At 40.8% G+C, this 22,398-nt stretch overlaps 1 protein-coding gene across 8 annotated transcripts in view; it reads right to left on the bottom strand.

The window, feature by feature from the left end:
• The window catches only part of TNIK (TRAF2 and NCK interacting kinase), a 396,523-nt gene that overhangs the window by 53,552 nt on the left and 320,573 nt on the right, over nucleotides 1-22,398 (bottom strand). For 7 of the 8 annotated variants that reach the window (XM_019463160.2, XM_019463162.2, XM_053903641.1 and 4 more), the window contains 3 exons: nucleotides 12,777-12,941; nucleotides 10,347-10,586; nucleotides 7,563-7,669 (listed from right to left, as the gene is read on the bottom strand). In XM_019463160.2, the coding sequence (XP_019318705.1) occupies nucleotides 7,563-7,669; nucleotides 10,347-10,586; nucleotides 12,777-12,941 (512 nt within the window). The remainder of the gene's footprint in view (nucleotides 1-7,562; nucleotides 7,670-10,346; nucleotides 10,587-12,776; nucleotides 12,942-22,398) is intronic. The other variant, XM_053903642.1, reaches the window with a different exon arrangement.

The following is a 22,398-nucleotide window of genomic DNA, read 5'->3' as shown; positions in this document are numbered from 1 at the left end:
TTTTGCTCCCCTCATTTCAAGACTGTCAAGTGCACACTAAACTGTGTGGGGTGTCCCATGTTTCATGTATAAAAATGGAAATAATATGGTCTCTTCCCTTGAGACGCTTGCATTTTAGTGTACCAAAAATCTGGCCACAGAATGACATCATTATAGCAGCAACTGGACCAAATAATTTCTATCTTGAAAACTTAAGAATTTTGCTTTTGGTGATATATCTTCCAAAAACATTTGATCAAGTGAGAAAATGTTTTAAATATTGGGTTATTGTAAGACATGGCTCGTGGCTCTGGAAAACATATGTGAAAATAAATATGTCCTCATAACTTAGTAATTTTTATCACATAAATATAGAATTTATCACAATATTTATCTTAAGGTTTTATGGTAAAGGAGTTGCTAAGTCAACCCAACAGTATGATCGACTGAAGCCGAAGTGATTATCAAATTTAAGGAAAATGTTTAAATTCTCAATATTTTTATAGGACTCCTTTGCATAGTAATTATTTTTGTGAAAACTGCTAGCACTTAATTGGCTAAAATAGATTTGGATCCATACTGGAACTAGCCCTGATTTGGAGAATACCTAAAATGATAAATGTATAATACTTATGCAGTATCCTACCTTTTGAATTTTCCTTAAAGAAACAATCTTATCTCCTTTTATTCCCAATAATAAATTATTTCCCATGGTCTTGTTTGATTAAACAGTGATGGTCAGGAATTATTTATACATAATTAATAAAGTCCAAAGGTTTTTTTTTTTTTCTAAAAATTGCATTGCTAGCCAACTGTATCACAGATTAAAGGTAATGGACATGCTAAGGCTTCTTGGTAGTTGCTTTCGTTTTGTAGAATGGTAATGTAGTGTTCTTTGTATTTAAAAATAAAAACAGTTATTGTGAGAAGGGTGGCTGTGAGCTCTGAGATATTTTTCTCTGGTGACTGTGGTGTGGTAGCAGGATCCAGCTACTTGCTTGAACACAGCACTCCTTTGGTAATTTAACCAATACCTTTCTGTGAAACACCTGCTTTGTGAGACTCGTTGGACCAATATGAGGGATGAAGGACAGCACAGGTCACAGGTGTGAGATGCAGCAGAATTCTAGACGTGAGAAACAGGCAGCGGAGACAACAGCGAAGAAAGCAAATCTCTGCATGCTATGCGTGAAAGAGCCCGTAAGTATTGTTGGAGTTTGGGGAACGATGAATGCAGCCTGGGGTCATTGAGGTGGTGTCAAGAAGGAGACAGGACTTGACTGGGCCTTTGAGGAATAAGCAGGAAGTCTGGGGGAGCGCCTGAGTGAAGACGCAGCGGCTGTGATTTTTCTGGGGCTAGCTGGTGTAGAGAGGACACCCACCCTGATGGAGTACTAAGTCTGTGTTAGGATAGCCTGGAAGAGTGGGTGATCAGAAGAAATGGATGCCTTATGCAGCAGTGCCTGTAAAGCTTGGTAGAGCACACAGGTCTCCCAGGGCAGGCTTATGGATGACTGGGGAGGAGACATGCAGGCTGACCAGGTGGGAGGCTGCTGCCATATTGATGATATAAGGCTTGGGCCCAGGGTGTCAGAGAGGGGCCTGGTCATTGGCAGAACCAGCTGGCAAGTGCATGTGTCTCTGATGGAGCTCAGAGCCTCTTTTGCCATGAAATTAATTGAATCCCATGGGTGTTAAATCCGTGACCTGGGCCTCATTAGCACAGGCCCTTCTTACTGGAGCTAACCAGCATGGGTGCTGATCTTAATAGGTTGCTATTTTTGCTGCTGGAGACTGAAAGAAGTATTTAGTGTCTATACAAACACACATAGAAATAGGGGAAACTTCAAAATGCTTTTTCTATGTTATTTTTTTTTTTTTTTGGAAAATATAAGTATTTAAAAAATTTTATTAAAAAAATTTTAAAAACATTCTAATTTATTTTTGAGAGAGAGAGAGAGAGAGAGGAGGGGCAGAGGGAGAGGAGGAGGGAGAATCTCAAGCAAGCTCCGCACTGTGAGCACAGAGCCCGATGAGGGGCTCAAACTCATGAACTGTGAGATCATGACCTGAGCTGAAATTCAAGAGTCGGACACTTAACCAACTGAGCCACCCAGGCGCCCCAGAAAATATAAGTATTTTGATAAAATGTCATACCATTCATATTTTTCTTTTCCTTATTGTATAGTAATCTGGTCTGGCCTTGGGGCCAAGAGGTCTGAGATAAATGCTTTTAGAGGGAATTTCAGAAGAATTCTATGAAATAATAGATTTCTCTTGTTCACATATCAACTGAAACTACTCAGATCCAAATGTGTAAAAACTTGAAAACATTCATATATACTTCTTCAAATGCTAACTTTTGGTTCAGACATTTGCCATCCCACAGACAATGCCATGGGGGCCTGTAAAACACACAGTAAAGTGAAAATGTGGCAATTATTTCATTTACTTGAATCATATAAAAAGTCAAAACAGAAAATTAGGATTACAAAGTGATTTCTTGGCCCAAATACTTGGGCCAAGTCTGTAATTAACTGGCTGACTGCCAAAATTCACTTTACTTTGTTCTGTGATGACACAGCCAATGAGAACAAATGAGCCATAGGAAGAGAGGTTTGGGATGGGACAGAGAATTATTTTTTTAAATTAAGCATTTAGTCATTGGGTTTTGACTCGGTGTTTCTGGCTTACTTTAAATCTTTTCATATTCTGAATGTACTTGTTTGATAAAATTTTAATTTGCTTTAAAAGAACACATGAATCAAAGTTAAATATTAAGGTACCTGGAATTTTTTAAAACGGTATTTTAAAAAATGAACAAACCAAATCTTGATTTAAACTCAACTAATCACTCTGACACCATAAGGCATCTGGGAGCCCACACAGCAGGTAGGAACCGAGCACAGATCTGCATATGCATGAGACAGAAGGGCAGGAACAGGTGTGTGGGGTTATGGTGATGGGGTGGAAACTGTCAAAAGCACCTAATGATATCAGTACCAGCTTGAGTAGGAAGGTTTGGGGGCTATAAATAGGTTCTATGGGACAACAACCACTAAAAGGTAGTCAATACCACAAGATGAGAATCAATAACCACAGGATTAAGAGGAGCTATTAACATTCTCACTCAATTACATGGTGGGAAAAATGGAGGCAAAATGGAGGCAAAATGAACAAATCAAGAACCCTCTTTCCTTTGGGAACATGATGCAGCAACGCCAGCTGTGTTTATTGCAAAACAGGTAAGCATGACACGGTACTTAAGAGTGTGGACTTTGGTGCCACAGAATGGTTGTGGACAATGGTTCAAATGGTGGCTCTATCACTTAATAATCTTGTCACCTTAAACAATTTAGTTAACTTGTGTTTGTCTCAGTTTCCCTTCTATAAAATAGAGGTGATTACAGCCACTACCTCACAGAGTTGCTATATGGTTTAAAGTTTATTTATTTTGAGAGTGAGAGTATGCACACGCATGAGCAGGAGAGGGGGAGAGAGAGAGAGAGAGAGAGAGAGAGAGAGAGAGAGAGAGAGAGAGAGAGAAAGAGAGAGAGAGAAGATCCCAAGCCGGCTCCGTGCTGTCAGTGCACCAGATGCAGAGCTCGATCTCAGGAATGGCAAGATCATGACCTGAGCTGAAATCAAGAGTCAGACACTTAACCAACTGAGCCACCCAGCCGCCTGTTAAATGGTTTAAATTAGTTACTATTTGAGATGCACACTGAAGAGTGCCTCACAAATAAAGATGTTCCAGATGTGTTTCTTAAATAAAGAAATAAATAAAAAATTGACCCAAACCAATCAGAAGGCAGGGATGCAAGGGGGTTGCCCAGTAACACTTTCCTGACCAGCTAATGTCAGCACAGCTGTATTCCTTGACACACACAATGATTTTAAGACATGTTCTTTACAGGGCTCTTTTTGATTTGGTGTAGTGTGTGTAGATAGGGGAAGTGACATAATAGGGAGTTTTTTTCTGGGAGAAGGAAGGCTTTTGAAAATAGTAAAGCTCTGCTTTTTCCTCACGTTGGAGGCATGCTTGCATCTCCCATTTTAACTCACCTCCAGAATCTTCCATTCAGGGTGCCAAGTAGCTTACTGACTTACACATACTGTTTCCTACATTCTCAGAAATTAGCATACATTCTGCAGTTACTATGGAATATACAATATCTTGCACCTAGTGCTTGGAGTTCATTAGTACTTAAATTCAGGAAGCAAAAACTGAGCTCTTTAACCATTAGGTTCTACTTTCTAGTCTTCCTTTTTCCTGCTGGCTTAGCACAAAAGTGGTTTATTTCTCACTCATATCACAATATACACAGATCAAACTGGTCTCCTTGGTGGTTCTTCCTCAGATGGGGACTTGGGGACTCAGGTTCCTTCCATGTTCAGACATTATTGCCTTAAATTTGTGGTCCCTACATTTGCTACAAAAGAAGGGAGCCTCTGCTTGGGGACTCAGGTTCCTTCCATGTTCAGACATTATTGCCTTATATTTGTGGTCCTTACATTTGCTACAAAAGAAGGGAGCCTCTGCCTTCTTCCAATAATTCACATATCTACTTCAAAGCAAAGGAGGAAAGCAAGGCAAGAAATAGAATTTTGCTCCTAATAATGCCTATAGCTCCAAAGGGTAGCAGGTATGGTATATCCTCTGACCCATGGGCCCTAGACTCAGGTGGTCTTGGTTGAGTCACTGACTCCCAAGGTCCCATGCAGCCCTGAACACAGCAGGTCCTCAGTATACATTTGCTGAATTTAGCAAATGAAAATAATAACAACAAAACATCCTGAATTTGTCCTTTATTAGATGTGTGATTTTTCTTGGGATCCATTCTTACTTTGTTAATTTTCTACTTTCCCTTGAGGATCAATTTAAGGAGAAGGGCCGGGAGGATAAAAAGGAATACTGACCAACAACAAGAAGTATAGTTCATAAACATGGTAAAGGATGAATTCTTTAAAAGCAACCCTTTGTCATGGCTTCGTGGATGGCCAGTTGCCTGAAGAGCGGTACAAAAAGAACTATGAGAACTTCATTAAGACCAATATAAGATAGGAGAGTCTGTTTTACAGTAATGTCCCCAGCCAATCACATCTCCCATCGTCCGTGCGCTGTGTATTTCCTTTAGCACACTGACTCAGGGCTTGCCCACATGACTTGTTGCCAATGGGACATCAACAAAGATGATGCAAGCAAAGGCTTTAAAAGTGCTACTGTACTGGGGCCCTCCCTCTCGGGAGGCTGTCCTGAGATGGCCAAACAGTAAAGAAGACCAGGATGAAGGTCCACATGAAGGTACAGCTGACCCATCAGCTCAGCGCAGCTGCATAAGTAGCCCAAGTGAGACCAGCCGAAAAACTTATTAGCCAACCCAGAGAATCGCAAGAAATAATAAATTGTTCCTATTTCAGACTACTAACTTTTAGGATGTTTTCTTATGAAGCAAAGGCAACCGAAACCAATAAACCAAAATCCTGAAGTAATAAACAGTAAATAACCAAAGAGTAAGTAAACCAAATCCTGAAGCTTTAAAAAATGCAATCCCGGGGCGCCTGGGTGGCTCGGTCGGTTAGGCGGCCGACTTCGGCTCAGGTCATGATCTCGCGGTCCGTGAGTTCGAGCCCCGCGTCGGACTCTGTGCTGACAGCTCAGAGCCTGGAGCCTGTTTCAGATTCTGTGTCTCCCTCTCTCTGACCCTCCCCCGTTCATGCTCTGTCTCTCTCTGTCTCAAAAATAAATAAACGTTAAAAAAATTAAAAAAAAAAAATGCAATCCAATCTAGAGTGGCAAAGTCTGATTCACATCTTAAGTGTTGGTCATTTGGTGACAGCAAGAAGTAGGGGGTCCGGTAGGATTACTCTAGTTGGCAGAGATGGGGATTCTCCACCCCCTCCCCCACAGTCCCTGATTTTCATTGTAGGTAAATAATTATTACCTCTTAGCTCACTCCCTCCCTCCCTTCTCTGTAAGCAGAAAAATGTTAGCTGTCGCACAAAGTTTGCATTCTTTGGACAAAGTACAAATTTAAGTGGTTCCGAGGGAAAAGCTCATGTTTTACAAGCCACTGACCATCAAAAGCCAACTATCTTAGGCCCTAGTGTCATTAAAATAACACTTCAGAGGGAACAAAGAGCTGCTTTTTATTTGATTATATAATGATAGTTCTCTTTCTTTTTGGTTGATAGAAAGGAAAAAGATTTTAGTTGAAATGACGCTTGATCTACAGCCGCTAAAATTCTAAGCAACTGATCCCATGACCAGAGCCTCGAGGGCAGGGTCCAAGGGACCAAGAAGCGCGGATAATTGGGGGCTTATTGCTGCTCGAAGAGGGGGACTGACAAAGTTCACGCCCGCAATCCCAGGGCTGATGCTCCTTTGGCTCCCGGTCACAGTACACTCTGGTCTTCCTCAGCGCTGCTTAGCAACGCCAGCTCAGGCTGGAGCTGACAAGTCACTGGGAAAAAAATGGCTCATTCAGAGCTTCCTGCTATTGGCAATCCCACTCAGAACGGGCTAACTTCTTCGCCCTGAAGGGATTACTGTTCTTAGTACAGTTCCATCTTATTTTTGGACTGACCTCTTTCTAAAGCTCTTCATGTGAAGAGGAAAATTAAAGCTTCACGATCAAAAGCATTCCCTATATTAAAGATACGTACAAATAATCATAACTTTCATTTCCAGTCTCTCGTTCTTACTAGCTAGGGAGAGTCCTCTCGTGAACACAGTGAAGAAGAACATAACGGCCTGCCTAAGCTCATCCTTTTTATAGTCTCAGCAGAAACCATTTGCTATTTCAGTTCATCCTAAAAAGTGGTGTATTCATCATGAAAAGTCTGAGGGAATCTCGACGAACTGGAGAAGCAAACGGCATAGAATAAGCTCAGATACAGTACAGATATTGCTTACTTTCCAGATTCTCTTGAGACCTCTACACCAACCGGTAGGTGAATGCAGTTTCCTCACTGTAGGAATATCCACTGTTGATGGAAAATTCTAGGAGAGCACAGAGTGGCGGTGGAAGCATAATTGAATCTCAGTGACCCTCCATAATGCCAAAGAAGTGATTTTTTTGCTAAGAAATAGTTCTTTTGTAATTTGTCAAGCTAGGGAGCTCTGCAGCTGGCCACTAATACATTTCTTTGGCAATTACTTTGTAATGTCTTAATGGCTCCGAGGGTACATTTCTTGACCTGATGCTAAAAATCACCTCAAACCAGGCTGTCTTGTTCTGCTGACTTCATGAAATGGCCTCTTAAGTCATGGTTTGGGGTATTCCAACCAGACTTATATTTGCAATTTTACTCTCAGATTTTAAAAATGAGGTACACTTGGTTGGCTTCTGGGATGCCTCACTCACTCATTTATTCATGAGCCCTCACTCTGCACTGATTTCTGTGAAAGGTGACTGAAGAAATAAAAGGTGTATCTTCCGGCCCCACAGAAGCTTACAGTCCAAGTGCCCAGTCAACATGCCTCTGAAGTGAAACAAGGACAAAACCAATTTTTAGGAAAGCAATAATGACAGTGGAAGGTGGGGTTTTTTCCTTTACCTTAACCATCTTCCTTCCCTTACCTTGCTCTGATGGGTTGAGATCCCAGTCTGGGTCCCAGAGCACTACCATTTCCAGGAGAATTCTTTCTGGCTAATGCTGGGGATATAGAAGTTGTTCTTTGAGGCACCTGAAAGAAAACCGGAATTCAGAAATATTTTCCATGAAATAGCTCCCATAGGTTCCTACCTGAAAAGCAGCCTAACCCTTTCCTAAAATTTACCAGGAGTTACAGAAACAGGCAAGCAATAGTGTTCATTTTTCAAAGAAATATTTAACTCCCTAAACACAGACAAAAGACACTGGCTGAGGCACATTCAGCCATCACGAAGGAGTACGGTAACTATAAAAACAAATTAAAAAGGAGACCAAGCTAATTATTTTGATTCACTGGGCTAAAATAACCGACCTCCTTTGCTTGTGTAAGAGTGGTGAATATCAGATATTTCTTTTGGGGGTACCATCAACTCAGCTGATCATTGGAAATTTCATCAGATGAGAGTCATCCAGAGAAGCTGAGCTACGTCACAACTGATAAACAGGCAAGGAAATGATGACATCTGGGGAGAAACTAGGGTATCAGGCTAGAACTTGGGACATAAGCCACATGTTGCTGAGCTCAGAGAAGCTGCTTCAATAGATTCTATATGTTTCCATTTCCTAATCAACTTGCAATCACTAATTAGAAACAAACCCCTAGACACTGTGCTTTGGAAGGTCATTTGCAAATGTAACACAAAACAGGATTAATATTGAAAATACTGGCAGGGTCTTCAAAAAGACTGTGTGTATCATCAGACACAGAGTAGGAACATGTATCATTATTAGCTTATCTGACGAGGGCCTAAGGTGGAATTCATGTATGTCTCATTTCATTAAACATTTTTAATGAAATCAAATATTGTAAGTGTACTAAAGGGGTCCAACATGAGGGAGGAGAATAATACTGTATGAAAGTGAGCAGGAAATGAAAATGTAGATATCCCATGATAGCTAATTGGGTTAAACATTTGTCAGGTACTTCCGTTTCATTCACTTCTTGGGGCTCTTTTAAAGTGGGTTTGTGGTTTTTTTTTTTTTAATGTTTTTATTTATTTTCTAGAGACAGAAAGACAGAGTGTGAATGGGGGTAAGGCAGAGAGAGAGGGAGACACAGAATCCAAAGCAGGCTCCCGACTCCGAGCTGTCAGCACAGAGCCCAACACGGGGCTTGAACTCACGAACTGCAAGATCATGACCTGAGCCAATGTCGGATGCCTAACCGACTGAGCCACCCAGGTGCCCCTAAAGTGATTTGTGTCTTGCACTAGATATTTTAAAAATGTGCTTTGTTATAACATTATTGGTTAATACATTAAGTGATATTTAAGATTAATATAAATTTTGTTGGTTATTATGATGCATTTTAAGATAAAGACCTAGGAAGATTAGTCAGTGAAGTGAAGCGGAATGGCCAAATCAGAGTTTCCACCCGCTCAAATTAAATATTCCTTTTTCTTTTTGTAAACTTAAATAGTTGTAGAGAAGAAAGAATCTAACAAATTATTAAAACTAAAACCTTTGTATAGATGTAAAATTTTCTCCCAGAGTTATAAATGTATGCCTACATGCTTTCAGAGAGTGGACCACTCACTTCCATTTTCAGTTTTTCTGGCTCTCGTGACACTTCTCTGCCTGTCCTGTTTTCCATATTGGACTTTGCTCCCTAACTAACCTTTTCTGATGGCATCTCGGCTTCCACAAAAAGAGAGCACCAACAAAAAAGCCATGATCAGCTATTTTCATTTCCAAAACAATGGAAATACTGTTATAATATCCTTTTGAGTAGAAGATGAGGAAGAATATTTGAAGATCATTGGGTAAAAAGTATGATTTCTTCCTGGAATCAACAATGGCACTGATCTTTGGAAATAGTGGGACATTCCATTTGTCATAGATCCTATGCTAAGTTCAAAAGAAAGGGGAATCTTGGACCAGGAAAAATCTAATGCAAACATTTCTCCAGTATTTTGAAATATTTCCAAGATGTCTGTAGTGAGATACATGACCACATTACATAACAACTTTTGGAATGAGTAACAACTGGCTTAGGTAAAATCAAAAGAAACCAATCCCAGGGTTATTCTGTCCGGTGGATGGCTAGTCATTTCACCCTACAGTTTTATCCTTAGGAATTAAATTATGACCTGGGCTAGAAGGAACTTGCCTTAAACAGCCAATTTTAAGAGCAGTACTATCTTCTGAACACCTGCAATCTGATTTCACTTTGTGTTCTTATTAAAAGTAGGAATAAATCAATTTTCTACTTTTTATCTGCAAGTTTTCAATTAGTCTAGATGTAGATTCAGTCACCAGTGAAAATATCCGTTTTTCTATTTCTCTCTCCTTTTTAAAGAAAGCTATATACCCAATGTGGGGCTTGAACTCATGACTCTGAGATTAAGAGTTGCCTGCTCTACTGATTGAGTCAACCAAGTGCCCCTATTATTCTATTTCTTAATATGGATAGTAAAATAATAGTTTGGAATGCTTGAGATTGAGAGTTCTAATTCTGGATACAGGATAGATGTTTCCAGGTCACTCAATCTATATGAGCCTCCATTTCTTGGGAAATAAAGGTCAGAAGTGATAAATGATAATCCAAGTTTTAGCTTGGGAATGAGGAGGGATGAAAACAAACATGGGCGGAGCTTTGACATTCTCGTGCTCCTCATTACCATAAAAGGTCTGGAATAGAGGTAATAATACCAATAAAAAACAATGATGACCATGACAGTAATGATGATAAAAGCAGGCCACACTGTTACCTTTGGTGGAATGTCTTCTTCCTGTCGTAACCAAGAGCTTCGGTCAAACTTCTCAATGCGGGTGGGGAGAGGAGGGTTTTCAGAGGTGGGATCCGAGTTCTGGCGTGGCATCTCAACACGGTGAGAGGTCACGTTCAGAGCCTCCTGAAACCCAGAGAGGCCCTTCGTGGGCTGCTCATGCACTGACTGGGAGGCGGTCAAGGCAGGTCCCTGGGATTTCACAGCTACAAGATGAGGAATCTAAGCATCGAACCAACATTAGAGCAACAGGATTAGAAGAAAGAGTAGATCAGCTAGTACCTCATTCAGTGGAAGGGAAAATAAAATCTTAGGGAGGACAAAGAGGCCATCATAGTTATCTCCAGCATACTTTCAGAAGCTTTTCCAAATTTCCCATTTACAGACATATGTAGGGCTGAACCAGGGTGCTCGGCAAAAATTAAGTGATTTCCTCGGGATTGCTAAGAAGTCAGTGAAATGAGTGTGGTGACAATGAGAGCAATTTTCAGTGAACATTTACTGACCAGCAAGATAACGTATTTAAATATTTTTCTTCTAACATGATAAATTTCCTCCTTCAACACCCTTAACCTGACATTAGAGAGTACTCTGTAAAACAAGAAACGCTCTGAATATCTTACTCCTTAAGAACTCACTAAATTCACCATGAGGTAGACACAATTATTTCATCATTTTACACATGTGAATGGAAGGTCTAGAGAGGTTAGATAACAACCTAGATCTCACAGCTTATAGGTGCTGGAGCCTGGATTGGAACTCACACATACCTCATGGTCCACACACCTAACTCTGCATTATTCTGTTTTCCGGTAAGCTGGCTCTTACCACCCACGATACTCTATATCTCTCCACACCAAGATGTTTTTTTTCGAGTTGTAAGTCACACAATTTGGCATGCATTGATATTGTTCATGCAGGGAAGACATGCCATCTTCTGGTAGAAATGTGGCACTTTAAGACAAATCATTAAACTCAAGAGTTCGCAGTGCTCTTGACCATTAGAACTGCTCACATTTTATTGCTACTGCTTCTGTAAGTCTGTCTACTTCTCCACCACAAAGGTAAATTCCCTGGAGATGGGAGCCATGTCCAACATGGTATCTCTGAGTCTAGCACTTTGCCTGGCATGTGGAATGTGGTCAATAAATCTTGGCTGGGAAAACACCTACAGTACTTCCTAAATTCAATAAACACTAATCTAATATCTGATTTGTGCAAGGGGCCTATCAGGCCCTCTCAGTGCCAGACCCTTGGGGGCATTTCCACAGTCCTCTTCCATTAGCCTAGCCCCATTCCTTTTGCCCTTGAGGTCTTACCCCTGGAGCAGCCCTGCCCTAGCCTCTTCAGACCATCTTTGGTCTGAAACCTGAAATATTATTAATTATAGTTCAGTGAAAATTCTCAAAGTCTAGTTCAGGTGAATGTTATGCTTCAACCAGAATAGAACTGTAACCAAATTTTTCTTAATGTTAATTAGCATGAAATATAATAAACAATAATATTAAAACAAAGCATATTTTACAAATAGAGCACAAAACCACAAACCTACTTCAAAAGAGTTTTCAAAGACGTGTGGGTGAAACCAGCTGCATTATCACCTTTGTTTTTCATAAAATTCCATTCTTTACTTCACTTCCTATTTCATTTTTAGTATTTAAAATTTAAGAAGCCTCCTAAAACCTCCAGAAACATCTCCCGAAGTGGAGTACCTTTTTTCTTTTTTAAATAGCTTACAACAGTGGCTCTCGAGTCCTAGACTGCATAGGAGCACCCTGGGGGCTTGTTAAACCACAGACTACCAGACCCCCACAGAAGGTCTGAGCAGCAGGTCTGAGGCGGACCCAGGAAACTGCATTTCTACCAACTTCTTGGGTGACGCTGATGCTAATGGTCCGGTTTCCCTTTGGGAAACACTGGCTTGGAAGACACAATTTCATGCAAGTTCATTTACTTTTTCTGGTTAAAGATCATACCAAAATCCCAATGAACAAAAGGTAATATAATAGTTTATATATAACATATATATATATGTATATGCATATATATGTATATATATATATTTGTGTGTGTGTATACATATACGTATATACATGACTATTAGCTTGGTAATTATAACTAAAAGTATGCTTGTTCCTACCTTGCAGACACTCCTATGGGTCTCTAGTGAGGCCAATTTACCAAGAAATGACTTTGTGGTTGGCTCAAAGTTAAGGATGGGTTTTTTTTTCTTTCTCACCCCTTCCCCATCCTTCGAATCCAGTGGGGTCTCCTCTATTTCTATAGATTCTGTATTAAGGGCCATTGTTTGACTGGTCCGATGTGTGAATCCAAGTTACAATCCCCTGTTGTTTTCGTAGGCTTAACTGTACACCCTATAGAAATGGCTAATGGAACAAAGGGGAGAGGTACCTGGGGATCGACTGGTCTGAGCATGGGAGGTGTCCGAGCAGGCTGAACCCCACTGATACTGAAGGACTCCGACCTTGGAGGCAGGTTGGGGTCAGATATTCTGTTGGCAACCTTGTGAGGCATGGCAGGTGAACTCTGCCGGTTGAGCCTTGACCGCTCTTCTACCTGGAAGCAAAAAACAAAACAAAACAAAACAAAGAAAAGAAAAACAAAACAAACAAGAAAAAAAGGTGCTTCAATGGATAAATGGATAGAAACTGATTTGCTTCCTAATAAGGATTATCTGTAGTCACCTGCACAGCCATTTTTGTGTCCTTCTGGTCAATTTGTTTTAAGGAACCCAAACTCTTCATACCTGCTCTGCATCAAGAACTTCTTAAAAAAAGCTATTTTCTGTCACAGTAAACCCTAGCCCCCAAAACACAGAACACATAAGCCATCTGGTACCCAGTTATCTTATGCTGTTTCAGTTAACTGGGAATTTGGGACCCACTTAAGAGTTTATCTTGCACTAACTGGATATTGTCTTACTGACTGGTCGGTTGCAAAGCCATGGCGTCAGTGAGGGAGACACTGGTGGGTATTAAGATTGCTTGGGAACAGGGGTGTGTGGGTGGCTCAGTCATTTGAGCTTCCAACTTTGGCCTCACGGTTTGTGAGTTCGAGGCCAGCATCAGCATTGAACCCTGTGCTGACAGCTCAGAGCCTGGAGCCTGGTTCAGATTCTGTGTTTCCCTCTCTTTCTGCCCCTTCCCCGCTCACACTCTGTCTCTCTCTCTCTCTCTCTCTAAAAAACAATAAACATTAAAAAAAAAAAAAAAAGATTGCTTGGGAACAGCAGAAAACTGCTTTCTCATGGGACAGGAAGGGAAGACCACTAATGGTGCATTTCCTCACATGCCCTTCTGATAAAGCAAGAGGGTGTTTCAAGCGCTCCCTTAATGAGCTGGACTGTCTTCAGACTTCCTGTATTGTTTCTGTCTTTTAGGATCCTTCCCTTTCACTTGTCTCCCTGCTCCCTAAAATATGTCTTTCCATTTCCACCCAGAACTTCACTGCCTTACTCTCCACCCTCCTCCCTGTTTGTCCACGTGTGGCATTCATTCTTGCTTCTCCCCTTCTTCTCTCCCCGCCTCCAACCCTTTTGCTTCTGTGGCCGCTTCATTTCCCTTTCTTGCTGAGTCTCTCCCAACCCAAAGCAGGTAACTAATCAGAACTGTTTCATAGGAAAGGCTCACAGTCCCAGGGAATGCCCTTTTTACAGGTAAGATTCTCCTCGGTACATGTCTGCAGCAGACTGTCACAGAGGATATTTCCGAATGGAAATTTAGATAAACAAGATGTTGGGGCAGCTGGTGGCTCAGTTGGTTAAGTGTCTGATTCTTGGTTTCAGCGCAGCTCACGATCTCACAGTTTCATGAGTTCGTGTGGGGCTCTGCGCTGACAGCACAGAGCCTGCTTGGGAGTCTCATCCTCTCCCTCTTTCTCTGTCCTTCCTCCGCTTGTTGCTGTCTCTGTCTCTCTCAAAATAAACAATCTTAAAAACAAAAAAGATAAACAAGATGTTAAGAACTTTGACGACTTTAAGAGGTCCAGGACTTTTCTTTCAGATCCATCTTATCCTGTCCTTTATTTCTTTAGGGTCAATTTGACAGCTGTATTTTCCAAATCTCCGGGGCAGTGCATCCACCCTGATGACTCTTCAGTGTGAGCATTAACTCTCTTCTGCTGACTCACTGATGAGTGTTCCAAGTGTCTGTCACAGAACCCACATGCAGGTCAAGATATATTTGCATGGAGCTCTTTATTCATTTCACTGCCTGATTTGAAATTAAAATTTTTTCACAAGAGCTATTCTTCCCCTTCCTTCTTATATCATTAGGAATCTTTCTAGAGGCAGACTCAGTCTCATATACTGAATAAGTCTTTTTTTTTAAACTGTCATATTAATTGCAAACATTTTAACATAAGAAGATACGCTGCAGAACAGAAGACCATCCCCCACCTCTACTTAGGGATAACTTAACATGTCCTCTCCCACCATGGCTGTGCAGGGTACATACAACTGGCATCCAGCTGACTTTGTTTTTCAATTCCATGTCCCAAGAGCTTTACCACATACCAAACAATGTTAGCTATAAAAAGCCAGACGTATAAACCAGAACATGTATACTTTGTGTATGCGTGCATACAAAGCATTGCACCAGCAATAATTATTTGGCTATTGCACTGAGCAAAAGAAAAGAATAAAGCCAGTTTTGAGCTGAGGTCATAAAGAAGACAAAGTCCCATGAAGACAGTGGTAGATAAACTAAGAGGAAGGCATTCAATGTATTGCTTTTCTAAGTACTAGACTCCTTGAAAAAGAAAGTGACTATTCCAGGCCACTGAAATTGGTCAAATATTAGCCATCTTCTTATTTCCACGGAAGATCATTAATAGATAAATCACGTGTACAAGCATCCCTCACCGTCCAAACTCCCCCAGTCTAAGCAGGTCATTGCAGTCTGAGCTCAGGAACCCAAGAGATTCAGATGCATTTTCAGAGAAATACCTGGCTATCCAATCGATAGCCACCTGTTACCCAACAGTCAGGAACCAAATATATTCAGAGAGTGGGGAATACTTGCCATTATTTTTATTTTTTAACTATAAAATTCATTCCTTGTTAAACACACACTTAGAGACAGCACATTAAAAACAGCAATTGAAAAAGTCTGCCTTGAGGGGATGGAGATGAAAAAGACTCCATCTTGAGCAAAGAAACCATTTTTGAGATAAAGAATTTTTTTGGCCAACAGCCTGCAGCAAGCTTCCAGTAAAGGAGGTATTCTCACCACAGGCCATATGGGCCATAGAGCTGCCATGGGAAATGAACAGGGCAGAAAGTGAGGTGCTGATTTTCATAGGAAGTTAATGGGTTTGATTGGTCGTGTATAAATATTACTAATGTACTTCTAGCAAAATCTGGTTTACACACTAAATCCTACCATTCGTATGTGTCAGGTTGTACCATTCTAGAATATATGGCATAATTAATTTATGGTTATATTTTGCAAATTATTTCAGGATGATTCAAAATCTGGTGAAATTTCTTGGGTTGGAACTTGTCCAACGAAATTTGAAAATCTATGAGAAAGGTGTAACAATGAGCCATCTGGCTATATACTTTGTCTCAAGAGAACCTTGTCCCAAAGTTTTTAGGAAGATAATGTTGCCCACTGCTTTTGCACCAAAGGAACAACATGAATATTGGAGCAAAGATATCAAATCAAACATCCTAATATCAGACAAAGGAGAAGTTGGGTAGCGTACTTGGGTGCAGGCCCCTCCTGATCATTTTGATACTGGGCAAAGGGCTGTCTCCTGATTCACTACATCTTACTTTCACTAATCGAAAAGGAGATAGATATGTGAATGAGACAAATAAAGAAGGTGTTTTTTTTTCCAAACAGAATAAGGATATTTGTGATTAAACAATGGGGACAATGGAGATATATTTCGATCTGCCTTGCATGATATCAAAAATCTATTAGCTGAGCCTCTGCTCCAAGGAGATGTAAAATGTCAGAAGTACCACCAAAAAAGAATGCTCTAGTAGCAACAGATATAGAAGGTCAAGGTGCCGGACCATGACAACAAAAGATATCCGTTACAAAGGATTTCATACTTGTAGGGATTATCAATGAATATAGAAAACAAGATTAGGAGAGGCTGATCAGTTTTAGTATAAATGCAATTTGTTTCTTATTAAAAGGACTGTTTGAGCATCAAAACTAAATTTGGGGAGGTTCAGATCATCTCTGCAGAGATGCTGTACTATACTGGGTGGCTCAGTCAGTTAAGCGTCCAGCTTAGGTCAGGATCTCACAGTTCATGAGTTTGAGCCCCGAGTCGAGCTCCACGGTGACAGTGTGGAGCCTGTTTGAGATCCTCTCCCTCCCTCACTCCCTCTCTCTCTGCTGCTCCCCTGCTCGTGCTCTCTCTCTCTCTGAAAATAAATAAACTTAAATAAAAGAAAAATGCTATGCTATGTTTTATAGCATTGTAGGGAGAAATAAAACCATAATTATAGTCTCAGAAATAAAACTCTGCTCCAGGCAGCACTGTGTTGTCCATTGGGTTCAATGGGAGTGATGTCTAAGGCCTCTGAGATGCATAAAGGCTATACGAGCACAGAAGACCTGAAAATAAATTTGTTGATTGTAGGATTTCAAAAAATTTCTCAAAATAAATAAAAATATGTTTAAGCATGTATAAAAGGAAATATATCGATGTCAATTGTTGAAGCGTTTTGTACGTTGACAACAATTCATAGCTTACAGTGTCTCACTTAGCAATAATGAATGATACCTGCCGAGAGAAAAATTTCAAAACAAAATTATAGAAGTAATCTTTTAGATGTTGACAGCAAAAATATATTTACTATGTCACATGGGTGCATTTTTATAATATTTTATATGATGCAGCTTCTATGGGGTCTATGGAGGCCTAGAAGGTCTTACTTAGAAGCTTATACATGGTGAATTGAACATAATCATACGGGAATTCCTTTTTTTCAAACTGAACAAAACAGTTTGATGTTTTTGTCTTTACTGGAAATGTTGGAGAAAGAAGTCAACAAATAACTTTTAAGTTTAGATACCCTGGCCCTGTATTCACTGGTCCCATAAAGAGTTGAGTCATATTGCCCTTTGGCAAAAACCACAGGAGCAAGATGGTTACTGAGCGAGACTGGGGATAGCCCTTCTCTGAGGCCCCTCTGAGGATAGGGGAGACTCTCATTCATATGAAATGTTTAAAATGCGGTCTCATCTGAAGACAAGAGCCGGGACTACTCTTCCACTATCTACTCTTAACCAGTGACTCCAAAGAAAAGTATAGGTCTTCATGGGGATGGAGCGTTTAAGTTAAAAATAATAAGGCAAATATTATAAGCTGAGAGGGAATGAAGAAGTGTGCATGTATCACTGGGGAGAAGGAGGGTGGAGGAGATGGGGACGCATGTGGGCTGCCCGTGTGAAGTACACACCGGAAACAACAGAGGCAAACACTTACTCCTTGTGGGTGACAGTGACCTTGGAAACAAAGTATGACTGTGTTGAATGCTATCTTTCATTTGTATCTGCATAGTGCTTATGGTTTCAATGGCACATTCATACACACAATGGCCCAGGGGCCTTCCCGAAGGCAGGAAGTGCAGATGGGGAAATTGCACCCCAGGAAAGCTCCAAGGCTTGTTCCATGTCACCCAGCCAGGAGGTGGAAGAACTTGAACTTGACCTCCTTATGCCAAATCTTAAGAGAGAGAAGCAGAAACTGAGGAAAGAAGGGAGCAGAGCTATAAACTCTCTAAATGGTCATTTGAAACCTCATATATAAAATAACATACAAAAAGGAAAAAAAGAAAACCCACATCACTACTGAGTAGGGAAAACCAAGTAGAGGAGTTCTCATATAGAGGATTTCAGAGTCCAATGGGCCGATGAAATATAAAGGGATATCTTGGTCCATTGTTTGCCAAATAAAACCATGGCCAGATGACTGGAATGCATCACAGAGTAAGAACATGATGTAGTATTGAAAAAAATTAAAATACAATTTCATACAGCATTCATGTAGAGACAGCATTCTGTCACTTTTGTGTGTTGATGAAAATTTGAAGAAAAAGTTGGGGAGGGGCACACACAGTTACTGCCAGGCCCAATCACATGCCAGTTTAAGGAAAGGAATCTGCTCCATTGTTTAAACAAAAAAAAAAAGGTATTATAAGAAAATAAATCTCTATCTTTCAAAAAGTGGAAATGAGAAAGAAAAAGACCTTCAAATTTTGCTGACATTGAACAGAATATCATACTGATGTTTTTACAGAACAAATCTGATTTCCATCCCAATCCAGAAATGGCAGAGAATTTGAAAGGAGTAAAAATGTCCTCACCCCTCCTTTCAATAGAGACATAAATGTTCCTCCCTGGCTGAAATCTGAAAATCACAGTCAATGTTACAATCAGAACAGATCAAATACTCAGTGAAAGGAGAGAGGGAAGGGGCATCTGGGTGGTTCAGTCGGTTAAATGTCCGACTTTGGCTCAGGTCATAATCTCACGGTCTGTGAGTTCGAGCCCCGCATCGGGTTCTGTGCTGACAGCTCAGAGCCTGGAGCCTGCTTCGAATTTTTTGTCTCCCTCTCTCTCTCTCTCTGCCCTTCCCCTGCTCACACTCTATCTCGCTTTCTCAAAAATAAGTAAACATTAAAAAAATTTAAGGAGAGAGGGAAGAGCTCAACAAGATTTGCAAATGACCGAGTATTTTTATTTTTCTTATTACACCCAACAGATTAATGAGAAGGCTAATGAGAAATGCAATGATGACTTACGTTTTACAAAATGAAGCAAAAAAATCACAGAGGGTGAGGCATTATAACATTACACTAGCTAATGAAGAACTGTTGATTTGAAAAAAGGAAGAGAAAGAAGGGATGAAAAAGTAACCAAAGAAGGAAAAACCATTCTGGTGAGGAGGTATAGACATGGGTTAGAAAACCAGTACTGGCATAAGTTACAGAGGCCGCCAGGGGAATAGACAGCTGGGGGTGTCTTCAAGGGCACAGGGGCAAAAAAGGCCTAGCCCCTGCATCACAGGGGACCGTGGCAAGGATAATTCCAATTTTATACCCTGGTAGAGGATGCATTAGAAAAAGAAAGGGTGCCTTTTATTCTAACTGCAAAGGAGAGTTTAACCTAGGTTATTTTTCTTGGTTGATAATTAAGATACTGCTAGGCTAGAAATTCCATCCATATCTAAATTTTGAAAATATTTTACTGTTCAGCTACTTTCAGCCCCATCTACGTCACTACTATAAGGAAAAAAGTCTTTAAATAATGCTCTAGAAGAGAAGTTCATGCATTGCTACGAGAAGCATTAAAAGGTCAGGAAGATAAGGATCCTCATACCCATTTTTATTCCCATTTTAAGAAGTGGGTGTTAAGAAAATGATGAAACAAACCGAAGCACACAATTATTTGTTCTTATTTGTGTACTAGTTGCTCCAATCCCAAATTCAGCACTGTCATTTATTCTGTGATCTAAATGTTTCATCTTCTTCTAAAATGTGAACACCCACTCTAAGACTTGGGAATTGTTTCATGGAATAGATTGGTTAGTTGGAAGCTGGATTATGTTAACCACACCCAGAAGTATTGGACTAAATATGAGCCCCAGAAGCATGTTCCCACATATGTCTAGAACTGCATGAAGCCCAAAGAAGAGCGCCAGCTGCCTGGAAGCCAGGGACCTTGGAAGATGTCACCCACCAGAAGTGGCTCAGATTTATGACGGCCAGGGAACCTCACACCGGGAGTGCTTGCCGACATAGCCGGGTTGTTTGCACGCCCAACTACTGTGTTTCTTTCACTGCTAGAAGCCTGGCTAGGAAGCACAAGGGAATTAGGAGGTCTAGAAAACCACCTTGATGACATCTGCAAAGATTGGCGCCCAGGAGTGTCATGGCTTCTGAAAGCTCGGGAGCTGTGAACTAGTTCTGAACAGAGAGGATAGGCCAGGAAACTCAGTGAGGAAGACAAAGAATAACTAGATAACCATGAGGTCAAAGCAGTTAAGTTCACATCGGAACGTGCTGGGCAGAGGCGGAAGGTAGGACGTGGGAACTGCTCCAAGCTTTTCCCCCTTCTCTGGTACATTTGTGCATGAGGGAGCTGCATGGGGGAAAGAAGGAATTCTGGGATGCTTCGCAAACAATCACGGTCTTCTCCAACGGGATCTGTAGGTGTCCCTCTCCTAAACTCATGCTGGGGGCTGGGAACACTGAGGACCATGTAGTCACACATCAAGGAAACATCATTTAGCGATGCAGCACTTCTTAGAGGCGTCGAGGTACTTGGAAGGATGCGTGAATTCATGCCCCTCCTGCCCCAAGGTCCACAGGAGTCTCCAAGGCCCTCCTTACTTGCAGTGATGGACAACCTAGGGTTTGTCACTTTGAAGATGTTGGGAGAGGACACACAAATGACCTTAGATCCTAACTCTTGAGTCGGACTGCATCCTTGGGAGCGAGATCGCCTGGGGGATCTCACTATGATCCTTGAGGCTTCCTGAGCCTTCAGTTGTTCTTCAAGACCAACTCTGTTAGGACAAGCTGGTCCATCTTTCTTCTGCGAGTGATGCTCCAACAGGAGTCTTGCTCTGGAATCATTAATTTCGGCAGGTGATACTGGCATTAGCTTAGTGGAGCCTAGTTTTTCAGCCTTCTGAACACCTGCCATGATCAGGAGCTGTGAGTCTGGCTTAGCTGAGGGTTTCAACTTGGCAGGACTAGAAAATGGGTTAGCAGTGGAGGAAGGTGGCACATCTCTACCAGCCGGGATGCATGTCAGCTGCTGTTGAACAGCATGGTGATTCTGCTTAGCTGGAAGGATAGGTGGGTTATTAAAGAGTCGGTGCTGGACCTGGGAGTTGGATCACAAAATTGAGTTATTGATCTAAGAGAAAGAGGCAGCTGTTACAGACATAGGTAAATACAGATCGTATTAACAGACTCTAAAAGAAAGTGATCCAAAACATTCTCTATGTGAGATCAAACGATTTTCTCTAAAGGTTCAGATTTCTTTAAGTTTTAAAAGAAAAAAAAATTAATTTCTGTAAGAGTAGCACATGGTCATTATAAAAGACTTACACAATATATAAGAATACAAAAAAGTTGGAAGAAAAATCCCTGCAGCGTCTACTTCCCTTAAACAATCATCATTAACATTAGGGCAATATCATTTCAAGCATTTTTTTTACATATATGAAAGAGAATAAGAAAACGAAAAGACAGAAATATTTTTAGAAAAGGAGGATCTTATGTAAGAAATCCAGTTCTGGTGAGACTGTGGTCTAGATAACTTGAAAAAGCTCTGGCTATAAATACCTGAAGATACTAGAACGAAATATGAAGTGACATAAACACCATGCTCATAAGAAACTACAGGAAATCACTGGGAGCCACAAGCAATGACAGAACCGAAAGCCAGAGTGTTATGTGTGTGAGATGACACAGTGACTCCTGGGAGGGATGTTGATCCTGGCTGGAGTTATTATTTTGTTTCTTTGCTTTACCCATTTAGTTGTCACCTCCCCCCCACCCCCCACCCCCACCACGCAAATAGTTTTTAATTAGATTTTTAAAATAGCTCATCACAGAGCCAAGTTCCTGAAAATCCATCCTTAGTCTGGTAGTTGAGCAAATGAAGAACCATTGCCCTGGAAGTATTTGCAAAAGCAATACAAATGACCTCTGATCCTACAAGGGACGACCACAACCACAGGTCTGAGACCAACGGTGTGTCCATTTGTACCATAACAGCAAAGGAAGGTTAGCAACGATGCTGATGATAACTTTGAGGGTCTAGGTATGGACAAGAAATGATTCTACCTAAAATTCCTTAAATCTTTATTAAATCATATTCTTTCATGGGAAAGTCACTTAATTCCTCGTGCCACAAACTCATTTGGACTTCTGTGAGAAAAATGGTTTTTCTACTTCCTGTTGTTGATCACAAAAATCCCCTGTATCCGAGAAGATTAAAAAACAAATACAAAACACGCCAAAACCCCCAAAAAC

The sequence above is a fragment of the Panthera pardus genome, unplaced genomic scaffold (genome assembly GCF_024362965.1).
Source record: "Panthera pardus isolate Hobbes unplaced genomic scaffold, ASM2436296v1 HiC_scaffold_16, whole genome shotgun sequence".
Classification (NCBI taxonomy): domain Eukaryota; kingdom Metazoa; phylum Chordata; class Mammalia; order Carnivora; family Felidae; genus Panthera; species Panthera pardus.
This window is presented reverse-complemented; position numbering and strand designations above follow the sequence as displayed.